The 16,974-nt window shown below is 39.2% G+C and overlaps 1 protein-coding gene across 3 annotated transcripts; it reads right to left on the reverse strand.

Moving 5' to 3' along the window:
• Window positions 1–102: 102 nt before the first annotated feature.
• Window positions 103–16,901, reverse strand: GLT8D2 (glycosyltransferase 8 domain containing 2). Of its 3 annotated transcripts, XM_027890478.1 has the most exons (12): window positions 16,773–16,901; window positions 15,896–16,043; window positions 14,949–15,313; window positions 12,974–13,018; window positions 11,455–11,550; window positions 10,118–10,286; window positions 8,489–8,606; window positions 7,144–7,228; window positions 3,558–3,670; window positions 2,707–2,873; window positions 1,311–1,423; window positions 103–510 (listed from the first exon to the last, which is right to left on the reverse strand). In XM_027890478.1, the coding sequence occupies exons 4-12, from the start codon at window positions 12,990–12,992 to the stop codon at window positions 338–340; spliced, it is 1,053 nt and encodes a 350-aa protein (XP_027746279.1). In that variant the 5' UTR covers window positions 12,993–13,018; window positions 14,949–15,313; window positions 15,896–16,043; window positions 16,773–16,901; the 3' UTR covers window positions 103–337. The 3 variants fall into 3 exon arrangements, with proteins under 3 accessions (XP_027746279.1, XP_027746278.1, XP_027746280.1); XM_027890477.1 differs by lacking the exon at window positions 15,896–16,043; XM_027890479.1 differs by having other exon boundaries at window positions 3,558–3,619; window positions 15,896–16,901.
• Window positions 16,902–16,974: the final 73 nt, after the last annotated feature.

Here is a 16,974-nt window from a genome sequence, read left to right on the forward strand (position 1 = left end):
CTTGTGTGTAATACTACAGCTGTCTGCTGTGTAGGTCTTTCTACCAGAAGATATTTGAGTCTTATTTGTAAAGACCTTAAATTAAGTACACTGTCTGGCACTGTCAAGTAAACCTGGTTCCTCACCTTACGTGAAAGTCAGGATAATCTGAACTGTGTAATGGTCACTCCAGCCTCCCTCTCCAGCTCCAAGCAAACAAAAGTGAGGGTCAGTTATTCATAAATTTAACAAATATTTGGTTTCTAAAATCAGTTAATCATATGACTCTTATGCTGCATCTCAAACTATTACATGCATCCAATACACTACATTTTGCAGTATTTAAGTTGTTTCAGTATCAGCTATCAGGACGAGTTAATTTGAACTTCCCTGAAGGGTCAGGAATAAACCAGTTTTCCCAGAGATCAGTGTGGACACTGGGATAGTCCCAAGGTTTGTATCTCCCATTCCAGTGAAGTAGTTTAGCTTCTTGAAGAAATTGCTCTGAGTAACGGGCATCAGGACTCCAACCTGCATGGGTAGATTGAAAAAAAATTTTTAAAAAAACCCAGGTGTTAATAAAGGAAAACACAGTAGAGTGAGTTAAATTCAGGTGATTCTTTTTCAGAAGTCTTATTAGTATGGTTTCATCAGATAGTTTTATGATAGAGAAGCTTTTTTTTTTAGCTTGATGCCTCGATGCTGCATCAGCAAAAAAATTTCAGCAAGTTTCTTCTCTCAACACTTTTATCATCTTGGCATAGCTGGGATTAAAAACCAAATAAAATCTATTCATTTTACTACACCAGCTAAGACAAAATGTTTTTCCTAGGATAACTCACTCCCAAGTGAAAGGTAACTGCATCCTCCAGAATGCTGACAACAAATGCTGCCCAGCCTCCCATATTCTTCCACTGCTCCTAGAAAAAACTCTGATTTTTTTTCAGTCTCTGACTATATTCAGATCTTTCACATATTCTTTCATAGCTGATGGCAGTGTAGGTTAACTGGTCTTTAAACATGTAACTTTGCCCTTGGTATTTGGATCTTTTTCCTTTTTTCATCCAATTTCATCACTATTAAGGGTTTGGGTTTTTTGCAGGGATGCAACTATGTTGTTTGCTTGACCCGTTAGGATACTTGCATCTGACTCCCACATTCTGCCCTGCCCTGAAGAAAGCAGGACTCATGAGCCTTGGGGGAAGTGGGGATTATGTGCTGTGGATCTGAGGCAAAAAGTAATGCTTGATGTTAAGTAATGTAAGGTTCTTCATTGGGATCTTACAAACTGCTCCCTTTAGTTCCAACTTGCAAACAGAAGTTAAACTTACCAAGATGCCTTATGTGCCACATAGGATTAATAGAGGAATACTTTCCATGAAATACAATCAGCATTGGAGAGGTTGCCACGCCTCCCCCAAGGGTGCTGCTGTAGAGGTTTTCCCTGCAAAAGGAAAAATAAAAGTACGTTCAAAACCTCAAAGAGTCTTTAGCATAAAAGGCAGAAGATTAAAAGTAAGTATTCTTATATAAATAAAAATTCAAAATCATTTTGAACAGGCCAGTTTTCAGCAGACTCCTTCCTTATGCTATTAATTGATTGCATTTGCAACTCCAATCCCATGGAGTAAATTGTTGCTACCAAGAAAAAATGGGAGTCACACCCACCATGAAGCCAGTTTCTTCTATACACAGCCTGTAGTCCTCAATAATAACAAAGTTAACTGTAGTAAAAAAAGCTATTAAAGAAATCAAACATAATTTAGCCTGGTCTCTTAAGAAAATGCACATATTTCCATATTTTTCATTCCCTTTCTTTCCCTTTTCCCCTCCCCCAGGTTTTAGACCATAAATAAACCTCAGGATGGATTTTGTCAAAGCCTAGTTAGCATAAATTGTTATCTCAAGAAAATTAGTTTCCTGTGAATTTTGTGGTAAATCCAGGGTTAGATCCAGCCTAATCATGGAAAGGGGAGGCATTAGGAGCCAGGTATCTGTCCACATGTGCCGATGGCCCTGCTGACCAGCTGGCTTATGGGCAAAGCCACCCCACCTATGGGACACTGTGCCACCCACCTAGGCCAGTGGGGAGGAAACCTGGGAAGCACAGAGAGATGCTGAAAGGCCACAGAACAAAAAAATCATAACCTCCCCTCAAAAGTGAGCTTCAATTGATAAGCAATTTTTTTTCACTGCCATTTCAAAATCCAGCTAAAAGGAGTATGATTGTTTCACTGTGTAACGACTTATTCATGGTCAATAACAAAAAGATATCTTTCATGTCACTTTTCCTTCATCTAGAGAAAAGGAAGTCTTTTCTACTGTTTTTTGGTTTTTTTTTTTAAAGATGGTGTCCAATTACAGTTTGGCTGATGCTACAATAGGAGAGTCCCCATGCAAACAAGGAAAGATTTCTCCTTCTTTCAGCCTCAGGAAGGGAAGATCATTAAGTGGCTTGATCCCAAGTGAAGTTGGTCACCCAAAATGAGAACCACATGTTCTCAGTGTTCCGCAGGATTATGTGTGGTTTGTCATTAAACACAAGACTGAAATTCCAGGTGGTCATTTCCTGGTGCAAAATTGGTCAGATTTAAACAGATGGAAATGCTGGAACAGTAGTTAAAAGAAAGACTGACTGGAGTTAAAAAAAACTTTTAAGAGCTTTTAAACAGAAAATAAAACTGTAAACCAAGTCTGGAAAGTGCAAAGCTAGATCTCTACACGTACTCTACATTTCTTTGCATCCACTTTTCCAACTGCTTCGTAATCCGCTGATGTTTCCATTCAGTCATGTTAGCAACAATTACTCCAGGATTAAAGGAGCAGGTGCTGGGGCTGATGCCAAGATCTCTGATAGCTTGCTTTCTGTAGTCCAGGAATCCCATGTACGTGTTCTAAGAAATAAAAAAAGTATGTTTATTCCCTATGAATCTTTAAAGATGTGTACATCCACCTCTCTGTCACTGAGAGGGAGACTAAACATGCACTCCCAAAGCTGGATTTCTAGATAGTGGTTATGTGTCATGATTTCCATATGACACAAGGCTGAAAGGCAGCATACTTCCAGACACTAAATTACTTTTTCCACAGTATGGTACAGTGGAAGTTCTATAGGGCTCTTCCCTCACCACATCTTTGTTTTTCAGAAGCTCACACTAAATATGTAGCATCACACTTGTACAGCTGTAATAGTAGAGGGATGCACTGACAGTTCTGGGGAACTCAGCCCAGGAATTAGCCTTTAAATTGCTTTCCTAGGTTTCCTTCCTAATGTGACTAATACAAATATCACATATTCTGTCTTCATTAGATGTTCTATAAATGCTCATAGTCTACTGATAGCAAAATACCAAAAGTAATTTAGTAGAATCCAAAGAACAAGAGATATTTAAATTAATACAGGAAACAACTCTGCATAGCACTACAGAGGTACTCCAAGAAGTTCTTAATTACCAGTAAAATTATTACAAAACTAAATATCTATATATATAACTTTCACTTTGGGGAACACATATGAAATCATCTTACACTTATGGGTAAAAAAAATTCATTATTAGAATTGCAGAATGGCATCTTACCTGCATCCCTACACTTCGAATCATTTCATGTGTAGAAGGCAGATCACAATCATCTGAAAAAGCTGCAGCATGTCCAGGAGCCAGCTTAGTATCATAGAGCTCCTGGATGTCACCTGATTACAGAAGGGTCAAAAGCATAAGACAACATCTATTGCAGTGCTACAGAGTTGATAGGATAACATCTGTTCTCATATATGTTACTTATAAACACACCAGTTTTCAGGGATAGCCCAGATATTGATGAAGGCTGAATTTTATAATATGGGACAATTCTCACATTTAAGTCCTGTACCTCTAAGGTCTAGCTTTAAATATTATCACTGGTATTCCATACTTTCATATTCTGGTTTGAATGTCCAAAATCACCTACAGCAGAAGCTGATTACACTGTTAAGAAGCCTGGTTACAAACTTCTGCAATCACAGAGCTTGTCTTTGGAGAGGGAGAGCACAGGCAGATTTTCTGATCCTCTTCAAGTCCCAGGAAGGCACCACTTCAATCTCCTTCACAGATCATGTTTTTCCTGGTATTTTTGCACTTATACCTCCTTGTAAGATAACTGGGTTCTCAGCAATGGCTAGTAGAAATGTGCCTGTCACTCTTGACCATCCCTGCTGGCTTCACAGACCATCCAGCTCCTTCCTGCTGGAGGGGAATAAAGTAATGCCTGGCACCTCCCCCATCACCCGACTGGCAGGTACCCACAATGTGCCAGAACAGTTTCAGGGCAGGTGGGAAGCACAGCACTGCTACAGCAATCGAGTGAGCCTGCATCCAAACCCTACAGACACCAGCTCTGCTGCTGGGCAGGGGCTGGTCACTGCTAAGATGAATTATCTTGGAAGGCCACATATGTCCCAGTAGCCTGAGATGAGCTCATTAAAAGTAACCAAAAACATTCCACATACTACCGACACTGGAACTAGTATTTCTGAAATAAACAGAGATTATGTATTTGTTTGAACTCACCAGGTGGTTGGAAACTCATGTCCCACCAAAAATAGAATTTGAATTAGTAGGACACTTAATTGTTGAAGATCAATATGCCTTGCTAAGCGTTTTCTCATGATTCTAAACAGCTGCTGCTTTTCTCTTGAGAAGCAAAAACAAGTAAAAAAAAAAAAAATCAAAAGCAAAGAATTCTGGGCTGACACCCCAAGTCCAATATGTTTCATTCTTACTGCTCTGCTGAAAGCAACAAGCAACAAATGAATGATCCCAAAGTTCAGCCCCATTCTCTGCCTCTCCCATGAGAAGTCTCATTCACTCCCATTGCAGAGACATCTGACAGAGAGCACAGTCTCAAATTACAGCTAAGATACAGGGAGTAGCTGCCTGGACAGGCTCTCTTCCTCCACCTCACTCCCACATGTCCATCTTTATTCCCCTCTTGTGGGCCCTAAAATTGCGTGGCCCGAGAGTGAACAAAACAGGCTTGCTGAAACAAAGGGGAGAAAAAGACTTAAAAAAAAAAAAAAAAAAAAAAAAAAAAAGAGTTTGATTTCTTCTTTTTTTATTTTTTGTACTGCTAGTTTTCTGCCAGGTCAACCCGCTGAATCAGATTCTTCTGCAGCTGCACAACTGCAGATACGACATAAGCAACAGGATCTGCCGGGGGACAGGAGAGGCCACTTGGTCAGCAGCAGCCAACCATGAGCTGTAATGAGAAACTGCACCCTTATCCTGCAGCTCCACAAACACCATCAGCTGACATAAACTGACACCTCTAGTGAAAGAGAAAGCCCTACCTCCCCTCCTCCCCCAGCCAGGCTGCCTTGACCGCAACAAGGTGTTAATTAAGGCCAAAAGTAATCGCGTTTCTGGTGAACCCCTGTGCGGGTACAGGGTGGGGCACAGGGGAAGTGGTGGGCTCAGTTTGAACCTATGGAGTCTAAATGAAGACTTGCAGAACCTTTCAAAGAGTTAAATATTGCTGTTGCCCATTGATAACAGAAGAACAAAACTAAGAAACAGAGGTAGTTCACAGGAAGCACCCATGTTGAAGAACAGTGATACAAAGTCTATAGCAAATTAAAGCAAGAAAGGCAGAGCGGATTAGTTGTTTTTTATAAAGCAACAAATAGCGACACCTTTAAGTGCAGATGTTCTGAAATCTGCCTCTCAAGAGACAAAATTAGAAAAAAAGGTGTAGGAAAGCAGTGGAGAATTATACTTTCGTCATATGTAAATTCAGTGGTCTTAATGCTCTTACAGCAAAGACTAATTTAGGCCAAAAAATTCATTGTAGTTATACTCAGTCCTTTCCAAAAAAATTTTTATTGGAATATTCCTTCAACATTTAACAAGAACAGCTAAAATGGTTTTGTTGCCCTTGTGGCCTGGCTAGGATAGATAGAGTTCATTTTCTTCACAGCAGCTCATATGGTGCTGAGGTTTAGATTTTTAGCACACTCATGTTCTGGCTTTTGCTGAGCAGCGGTTGCACAGCATCAAGGCCTTCCCTGTTCCTCCCAGTGAATAGATTGGTGGGTGCACAAGAGGCCAGGAGGGGACACAGCTGGGCAGATGATCTGAACTGCCTTAAGAGCTATTCCGTGCCACATAATGTCATGCTCAGCAAGAAAAGGGGAAAGAGGGGGTCTAGGGTGGGTAAAGAGAGATGAGGTGTAGGTAGCCAGCTCGTGCTTGGGAACTGGCTGGGCATGGACCTGCCCATCTAAGGGGTTTAGTTTTCTTCTATTCTCTCTTATTCCACTTATCCTTTGCTTATTAAACAATTATTTGTTTGATTGTTTTCTCTTGACTCTTTTCTCTTTCTCCATCCCACTGGGGGTGGGGGGCAAATGAGTGAGCAGCTGGTGGTGCTCAGCTGCCCACCAGGGTTAAAGCACAACACCCTGATTAAAAACTGCTATAAAATAACAAGAAAACATGATAAAACAGGGAGAACAACAATTCTAATCAGAAAAAAAAAAAAAAAAACTACTGGGAAACAGAACATAAAAACCCCACTGTAAATACTTTATAAAAACTTTTAACAATACACTTTAAAAAATTAGTTGTTCTTCTAATTAGATTAATGATAAGGAAAAAAAATTTTTTTCAGGATTGGAATATCTAACTGCTCCCATTTGTTTAGGAACTCTGAGATCTTTGATCATGACTCTGCAAATTGCTTTGGATTCTGAAGATGCTCAAATCATTTTGAGTGTTTGGAATTTCAATCCTCTTATTTGAGTAAACTCCTTTTGCTCTCAAGAACAGCAGTTCTGGATAAGGAATTGGTAGCATTTGGGGCAATTGAAATATTAGCAGGAAATGCATGTCATGTACTTAATAAATATCGCAGCACCTGAGTGAAATCCATTGTATCTTTCAGGAATTGTCAGAATCAATTGCAATTAAACCTTCATAAAATTTTGATCACAATTATTCAAAACATATGCAGATAAGGTCTTCCACAGACTTTCATTTAGATATATAGATTATTTGTAGTTCCCCTAAGATCAATACTCCCAGCAGCTGCCTTAGTTTCCATTATATCTCATCTTTCCAAATGACTGTAAAAGCTGCAATAACTTTAATTTTAATTCTGCTAGAAACTGCTTTTTAGATGACAACTTACCTTGAACAATAACATCATCATCCAAATATATTACTTTCTCATGTTTCTGGATAAGCAAAGGAAGATAAAATCGAACGAAGTTCAGCTATTAAACAGGAAAAAAAGAAGGTAAAGACTAAATGGTAAAGCTGTTTAATGACGTAGTCTCACACTTCTGTCTCTATTAACAACCAGTTTTAATATTTCTTAACTGAGCACTAGCCAGTGATCATTTGCTTCCTTCCCCCCAGCTTTACTAGTATCCAGAATCCATTACTATTATTATTATTATCATAGTTATCATTATTATCAATCCATATTTATTTGCCATGGCCCAAAACAAACAGCCCAAAACAGTTGTTTCTTCACACAATCACAGAATCCTTTAGCTTTCTGCTATTTTCAGCTCAAGGGATTTTCTGATCTAGGTGTTATCTGTTTAACTACGAACTTCAGTTCTAACTGAATCCCTCTACATTTGTACATCCACAGGACCTTTCAGCAAAGAATTCTAGAGACGTAGTACTCATTGCATGAAAAGTGTGCAACATCTCTTGTTTGTGCTGACTGTGACTCCAGTTAACTTAATCTTATGGCCGCTAGTTCTTACATGGGAAGAGAGTGAGCAACCATCCCCCACTCAGCCCTTCACACCACTCCATTCTCTAGACTGCTACTGTTTTCATGCTAATAAAAGTCCAGCTATTTCCAGACTGAACAGTTTTAACCCGCTGATTCCCTGTATGAAATCTTTTCCATGTATTAGAAATGTCAAAAGCTCAGAGCAGGGCAGCATGAACAAACATTCCGGACAGACCCAAACATTTTCTGATGGTGCTACATCTATTTCAGTTAAGGGGACAAAGACTGCACATAGTACTTAAGGATGAGAGAAAACTATGGATTTGCACTGTGTCAAACTGATGTTCTCTACTTTGATCCTTACTCTTTTCCTAATATTTTTTAACATCTAATTTGCCTTTTGTGACAGCCAGTAATTTAGATTAGTCATTAGACTCTGAATTAACCCTGGACACAAGCAGAAGGCAACCAACTCAGCATCATGGAGGCACAGTGAACACTATCACATCTACCCTCCAATAAATAGTGTATATACTGTCAAAGATACAACACATTCAATTTACCAAATTTATGCCATCATATAATAAGGTCCCAGCAAGACAGACAAGTTGCAAGGAGCTTTTAATAGGGCATTTCTCCTTCTTAAGTCAGGGTGTAGCATTTGGATCTGATTTGCCTTCTCTGACTTACTCCCTCACATGTAATAGAACAGATCCAGGACATTTTAATGCCTGTAATAGGTGAAGAAAACCCAAAATTTCTTATGTGGTGTTCATTTACTCACAGGCTGCAGTAGCTCAGGACGCGATGCATCTTGTCTGATTTTTCCTTTTAGTACCATAGGGTTGAATTCCACAACCTTAAATTTTATTTCTTTCAGTTTAGAATTTTCAATCCATTTTCTGTGATTAAAAAAGAAGTGGTAGAAGAAATACTGAGTGTGTGGCAAGTACTTCCACTACGAAATTCACAGACTCTTAGGAAAATAAGAAGGCTTGAAAGCTCACTCATCTATTCTATCCCAACACAGAATCACTTACGTCTACAGCCACTGCACACAGATATTTGTTTAAAACAAAACACAAAAAACCCACACAAAACCCCCAACAAAACACACACCCAACAGCACTGTCAAAAGAGTTCATATGTTGCCCAAACAACCCATCTTTCACCATCACTAGCAGTAAGTGCTATTTTTCTAAGATTTCTTGCTATAATTAAAGATCATTATTTCTTATCTGCCATGCTTTTAAAGTAGAGGTTAGTTTTCTCCCTTTTACAGTTTTACATCCTTCCAGATGACTGCCACATCACCTCCTAATTATAATTACTCTAGACTAATATTTTCATTATTTTGTCAGACTTCTTATCACAACTATTTATTTTCTCCTCTGACCTCTCTTCTAAACCCTTCCTGAAGGCACCTTAAACTAACCATGCTTTTTTGATGCCTTAATAATGTCTGCAAGATTGAAAAAAGTTTCCTCACATCTCCTCTGGTTGACATATATGTCAACACGTATATCCACACATGCATGCCTTCTGTTTTTTGAATCAGTGTGGTCAGTTATCAGTCATAATTCTGCAGCTTTCCAAATGAGTGTTACTGAACCTCTGCTTCACTCTGAGCCAATACAATCAGCTATTCCCACCACCATTACCTTGTCATTCCCTCTGCTGATTCTAATCATACTTTACAGTTAATTTTTCCAGTTCATCATGAATAATTTGTTTTCAGCTCTTGTCCTCAATAAATTTACTGCTTCATGCCAACTGCAGATTCATAAAGAACATTCTCTGCTCTGTTATCTAGGTTGCTGATGAATTAAATGTGAAAAGCTCCCTGTGGGACCCCACTCATTACATTTTTTCAGTTTGACACCAACTGTAGCACACAGGCAGTAGCCAGAAGTGAGGCCTGCTAAGAAATCTGCTTTAGTTTTGATTCACACCTTCCTCCTCTTTAAGACAATGTTTGCACATTTTAACACCGAAACATGCTTTCCTTACAAGCCTTTGGGGACTCTTTTTATAACCTTTCATTCATCCTCTTAGATGAAGTTAGTTTTAAACAGTTCTGAAGCTTAAGACAGATGAGAGGTAAGTGCAGTGCCACAATGTGGGATTGTGATGAGTAGGAAGGAATGTGTAAGCTTACTAAAGACCCTTCTGCACCCTATCTACAAAAAACGGAGAAGGACAGGTCTGGGCATGGTATAGCTATTTCACAACCTTTTACATCAGTCAGTGGCTTCCTACATGTACAGAATCCTGAGGGTTGCTTTCAATAGCACTACTTAAATAAAAGGGAGAAACGTTTCCCTGAAAGGTCCTCCAAAGTCTATCCCTGTGCTAGGGAGAACAACCACCTGGTCCTAACTTGAGCATGAACCAAAGAAAGGCTGGTATATACCGAATATGTGGGATGGTTGTCTTCAGCCCAACTATGTAGAACAAAACACTGGCCTCTGTGTTGCTGTGGATGCTACTGATGGCTGCTACAGCTGCACCCATCCTGCCCGCAGCAGCGCAGATCACCACTGGGATTTCTTCTTCCGTTTCCTCAGGACTCTCCAAATCAACTACAAGAAACAAATCCGTTTTACGTCAGACCTGGGTCCCAGGAATGAATAAGCACTTCCATGAGCAGTGGAATCATTTCACCATCACCCCATTTCCTTACCACATTCTATACAAATCCCCATCTGGCAAGGCACACAGCATGAGCTGTCACTAGTCCAGAACTGCATGCGGGTTGACTGGACTGTTGGATGCCTCCAAACAGAATATATAAGAGAGTTCTCAGCATCTTCTTCTCAGCAGGGACACAGTTCAGCCTGTCCTTCATGTCGCTGCTTATTCATATGAAACCTGAAGAGGTTTGAATACCTTTGAGACTTCTACTTCTCAGTTATATCTAGTACAAATTGAACAATAGGTTCCAAAATTATGAAAGGAAATAAGTGAGTCAAAAAGAGAGCAATTGCATGACCTCCACTTCTTTGGGAAGTTGGCTTAAAAGGAACAGTGCAAAAGTTTGTGCCAGCAGGAAGCTGCTAATGATAAAAGGGAAAAAGCCTCTAAATAATACTGAATCAGGTCACATTACTGACAAGGAAGACTTTTATCCCTAGCACTGGTTAACTTACAGAACTAAAATGGATATATTTATATTGGTTAAAACATAACCATTTAAGTCATAACAACCCCAACCAAAATATACTGAAAATAATTGGTTTATACCCAGAAAGAGTTGGGTTTTTTTAGGAACAGTGACTAAGCTATTTGTATTAACATTTAGTACTAGCTCAGCCATATCAACCCTATCAGGCTTGTGTCAATATACAGATTTCAGCTAAACTTCTGCTGAAAATGTCAAGATTTGATGGTCTATATGAAATCAATAAGCAGGCCAAGAACATTCCCAAAGAGGCAAGTCGTGATCGAAGTTTATTACGAGCTGACAGCTCTAATCTGTTCAGCACAAATAAGGATATACTCCACCTTCCATCTACATCTGTGACATCTGGATAAAAACGTGATTCAGAATGACAACTTTTAGTCATTACTACCAATCTCTTACTATTTTATCCAAGTAATTCAGAAGCAAGAAATTTTGCATCCCAGACCATATGGAATGGTGTGAGTAGCTCAGCTACTGCAGGACAAACAGGATTCAGTAAGATGAAAAGTGCTGCTCAGATCAAGACATCAGGAGTGTAAAATGAAACAGCAGTGCAAGTCACTTACCTGTTTCATTTTTTAATGCCGATGGCACTTGGTGAACTTTGTTATACAGAATGGCACACACAGTTAAGACAAGAAGTAACAGTAAGATCTGGTTAACTGAAACAAAAGGGAGAATGTATCAACAACTAGTATAAAAGTATAACACAATTCCCAGTTATCTGTTTAAAAAAAAAAATCCAATTTACAACCAGTACATATGATAACCTGTATTTTATGGGTTTATCAAATTCTTCTTTCTCATGTTTTTTGATCAAGCTAAAAATTTTATGTTAAAAACATAACTCTTTCCTGCTACAATAATTTCCATCTATCTCATTTTCATGGTTAATTTGTTCACTAAATCATAAGACTCACAATATATATGGGTTATCCATACTAGGAAATTCATATGTTTCTGAATTTTACCAGGAGTTTGGAACCTTTTTTCCTACCTAATTTGTTGTCTGCTTATTCTCACAGGACATCTTGAGTTAATTATATTTAGCTAGCCCTTTCTTTCTTTCATGCTTTCCTGATGAAACCTCATGCACAGGAGAATTTCTTTTCTCTGTTTCAGATCTTCAAGGTGTATTTGAGCAGAACTCAAAAAATTCTAGAAAAACAAACCCAGCATGCTACTGAAACCAGGTGTGTTTCAAAATATTTGAAAATGCGTATTTTGACAGGGTAATTTTAATTAGTAAAATCAAAACAAGGCATGCAATAGCAAAGACCAGACTGTGTATTCTGATTTACAGTTCCCACAAGTCTTGTACAAGATAAAGTCATTCAACACAAACCAACCATGTGCAGGGACCAGAAGAGTTCACAGAGTACAGCGGGGGAGGAATGCATTGCCATCAACAGTTACTTTGATGATGCAACTTCTTTGTTTCAGACAACTTTGTTACTTTTGCACTACCATAAAAGGTATTTAAGATGTACAAAAGAGCAAAGGGAGCAGGACTTTGAAGTCTTTTAATCAAAAGGGCCAACTGGCCACAGCTGGGCATGAGAATTCACTGAAATTGGTAAGCATATGCCACCAAACCTGCACTAATTTAAACCAGCTGAGGAAAAAGCCCACTGACAGCAGAGAAATTTTGGGTGCACAATCGAAGGCAAACAACAGCCCGCTTTCAGTCACTGACCTGGACAGCTGATGAGAACCCCAAACTTCTTGAGGGGACACACCTCAATTTTGAGTATGAACAGCATTAATGTGCAGAGTTTATTAAAAAACAGTCAGGTTCAGTGCTCTAGGCACAACCCACATGGAACCAGCAGCTACCTGCACTACTGAAATTTCAGAATCTCCAGTCTCATGCATGCAGTAATTTTAAATTGATGGGATGTATCCTTGTACTTATCCCACTTGGTTAACAGGAAAAGACTTATTTGTACTTAGTTAAGTACAATTTAGGAAAACTAGAACTATAAATTTGCATGCAACTGTGAGGACAGTTGCATGAGAAATTGTATTTGACATTTCTGTGCTTTTTAAAAAATATACGTTATAAATGTTTTTAATCTCTCTTACTTTTCTTTAAAAGAGCCATGTGTCCGGTTGGATGAGAACTGTGATCTGTGGTAAAATAAAACAAACAACAACAACAACAACAAAAGTTAAAAGAGGAAAAAAAAAAAAAAAAGAGAAAAATCATTCATGCCAGAAGTGAATACTAGTTAGTTATTTCAGGAACAAGGTTTTGAATTATCCAACTTTACTGCTGGACTGGTAAAAGTAAAACTGCATTTGATCTCTGTAAATACGTTGCTTTTTTTAAACAAATAACTAGTATTCTGGGCTAGAAATACTTCATATTTTAATTTAAGAACTAGCAGGTTGTAAAAAACATTTTAACAAATTCCATCTGATCACCTACATCAGCAATAACTAATATTTTTAATGCAGTTTAAAATAATGAGCAAAGAAGCATTAAATTACCCACTGATGGAATTTATAAATACATTTATCTCTGATTTCACCTAAAACATAGTAACCGTCACAAATACTGATCTCTTGCTGGAGTATGCTCACAAACATACAGGAATCTTATCTTGGAGTAGTGTCTTTCAGACTTGCAGAAAATTTCAGAGCAATAATAAAAATATTTGCTAGGAGCAGTATCCTTCCACAAACAGTAAGGAGGGAGTATGTGTAATGTACCCTAAAACTGTACTTCTAAGCCAGGCCCAAGAGTAGCCATGATCTTATGCCTGAGAGGACAGAACATAAACCCTAAAATACAGGATTATGGGAAATACAACATTCGTTTGAATTCTGGACCCAAAACTAATGTTTGTGAAAAAAAAAAAAAAAAACAACAACCAAACCACAAACCCAAGATAACAACAAAAAACAACAGTAAAAAGCAGCACCAGATGCTGGGGGGGAGGGAACAACACAACTGTGTGATCTAACCTTTATACTGTGTAGCTGGATATAGGACAGAAAGCAATTTTTCCAGTTACCACGCTTGCAATATAGGGACACATTACAGCGCAGATAAGGATAAATGGGGGTTTCTATGCCCACATAAAAATGAAATTCAGTCCAGCTCCTTGAGAAGACAGACAGAACAGCAGGAATTTTTGAAACCTGAGTCACAAAACTGACCACCTCTCATTGGTTAATGCTCAAGTTCAGGCAGCATCCTAAATTAGTCTCTACTTTGACCAACAAGTTAAATGGCAACAAAAATATGAAAAAAAATTGAAGATGTGGCTTTGTTTGCAAACTAATTATGTAGTTAGGTCCCAATAGAAGACTAATTTGCAGTGAGAAAGGAGTAATTCTGGAATTTTTTTTTCACATCTGCACTACTTATCTACATTCCAGCAGACCACTCTCTTCATGTGGCATTAATTTACACAGAGGAAATCGAGTTTATCTGTCGGAAAAAACACCACAGCTGAAAAAGCCCTTCTCTCACGCATTACACACAAGTATCATCTTCATATGCTCTTAAAAACTTTACTCATTTAGGTAAGCAGAGAGGCAACAGAACTCTACACTCTTGGAGTAACTTTTTAATCCCATTTAGCTGATCACAACCTCTCACTGATTTCCACAGAGCTGATCGCTATTTTTGAATTAGTATCTGTAACAATAGTCACAAACAGTCCCAATGATCACTGCAAGAGGAAAGTTGCATAGCTACAGCTTCATAATACCCTCAGAAATTATTAAACCCACACCAACTGAACCATGTTTTAAGCTTTAAAATCCAAACTCAGACAGACTCTCAAACAAGTTTGAGTTCTAGGACTACATCATTCCTATGCCTCAGAAACACCAACTGATTACCTGCTGAGTTTTAAGGAAAGAGAGGTATATTTGCTCCCCTGCAAATATTTACTGATTTTTCCTGCCTGCAGACATTATTTCCTGGAACCTGGCAGTCCCTAACTCAGCTGCCAAATCCCGTAACAAAACGAGGGGCTGCAGAAGGGAAAGCTCAGAAACAGTGACATTACTGCTCAGATATTTCCTGCTTAATTAGTCTTTTTACCTCTTCAAAGCAGCACAGTATTCGGGACTCCTCTCTCTTGAAGCGCTGAGGAGCTATTTACTTGGATCCTAGATAGCCCACAGCTGTGAGCACTCTTGCCAAAGCCTCCTTGACCACCATCCTCCTTTGAAGTCACCCGCACAAGGGCCTTGCAGGGCACAGAAACAGTTTTACGATTCAATTCCTTTTTCAGACTCTTCAAAGTTTACTTTGGAGTTGTGCTGGTTTTCTTTTCTTTCTCTGCTGCTGAGGAATAGCACAGAGTCCAGACGCCACACTGGAGGAATGAGAGCCCATAAACCACTTCCAGATGTGCAGAGCGATGATGCAGCCCCAGATTTGGCAAACTTGCCTCAGAGCTTCAGCTAGCAGATTGCAAACAAATCCCATAAGACAAAAAGTCTTAAAGGGGTGGGGGAAAGAGAAGGAAGCAAACCCTTCCAGAAGTTACTTCCAACAGTCTAGCTGCAAGTTAGGTTTCTAGTCATTATTTATAGTAAATGTGAACAGATAACCAGTGTGCAAGAGCCAAAATACAACATGCCAAAGTCAAACTGAAAGCCAAAGTTTTTCCAGTGTCTGTTGGCAGAGTTCTTGCAAGTCAAAAGCTAAGGGAAACCTGCAAAATTCAACTCTGAACATGCATTTTGACTTGAATCATCTCATTTCCAAATCTTTCAGCATTTAATCCACGGGTTTGGTTTAGAGTCAAAAGGATCTTAGATCAAGGTTAGCAGCACATGTTGATATCCTGCCTCCTAAGCTCTTCTGGAATGCTTTTGCTGTTTTATTTCTACAGCACTTCTTTTATTCACATTCTCTCCCTTCCTTCTAGGAATGACCCTTCCATATGATAAAATGTTGTTTTGTTACAAGATGTTCATGAATACTAAAAGGAATAATAATAATCACCTTCAACACTAAACTATTGTTCATATTTTTAGCACGAGGTAGTGAAGGTTTTAAAAATCTTACACATTTTATATAAAGATTGCTGTTCCATTTGCAGGAATTGAAAATATGGGGTTTCAACAGTATGTCTCAAACATGCCCAAACTGTGTCTGATTTTCTACAGAAATCCATCTTTTGCAGAGCTGCTTGAAGGAAAAATAAATGAAGAGTTAAACATATAGTTATGTGCTTTGTGCAGATGGCCACAACTATTAGTACCTTTTCCATACTCTGGTAATTAAGCTGTATCAAGCTTATGTTTTTCAAAATCCACTTGTTTTTTCACCTCCCTTCCATTTCTATGTGAATCTGAACAGATCTAAGCAGCGCAGAGCCGTGAGCCTGCAGAACTGGGATCAGATCCTTCACCTGACAGCAACCCCTGGATCACTGGCAACACAGTAGCACCTTCACTGAATCACAGAATCAATTAGATTGGAAAAGACCTCTGAGATCATCGAATCCAACCCGTGACCGAACACCACCGTGTCGACTAGACCATGGCACCGAGTGCCACCTCCAGGCTCTCCTTAAACACCTCCAGGGACCACGACTCCACCACCCCCCTGGGCAGCCCTTTCTAAGTCTAATCACCCTTTCTGCGAAGAAATTCCTCCTACTGTCCAGCCTAAACCTCCCCTGGCACAGTTTTAAGACTATACCTGGTATGTTAGAGAATACTGACAGCGCTCAATTATACATCTCGGCATAGCAATTTACCGTGTAGAGCTCGGTAAGGAGGCTATTTGTACCAGATACACCTTCTTTGGATTTTCCCTCAGCCTCACGCGTTTATATTCTCACACAACACCCTGCTCTCACAGGAAAGAGCAGCTTCTCTCCTGCAGAACGAGACCTTCGGATTCGCTCACATCGCCCGCCGTCAACTGTAGAATCGAAACCTTGGTTTCTAATCTCAACCCTCAGCGCTTAAACAGCAGCTCATCCCTTTTCTCACATGAACACCACCTCGCAAGCAGCAGCATTACGTCGCCAGTTAAAAAAAAAAAAAAAAAAAAAAAAAAAAGAATCTGCTACACGTTTCTGGGGGCTCAGAGGCAGAGCCGGGCGCTC

The sequence above is a fragment of the Empidonax traillii genome, unplaced genomic scaffold (genome assembly GCF_003031625.1).
Source record: "Empidonax traillii isolate 1590-97213 ecotype Southwest subspecies unplaced genomic scaffold, ASM303162v1 scaffold289:size826226, whole genome shotgun sequence".
Taxonomy (NCBI): Eukaryota; Metazoa; Chordata; class Aves; order Passeriformes; family Tyrannidae; genus Empidonax; species Empidonax traillii.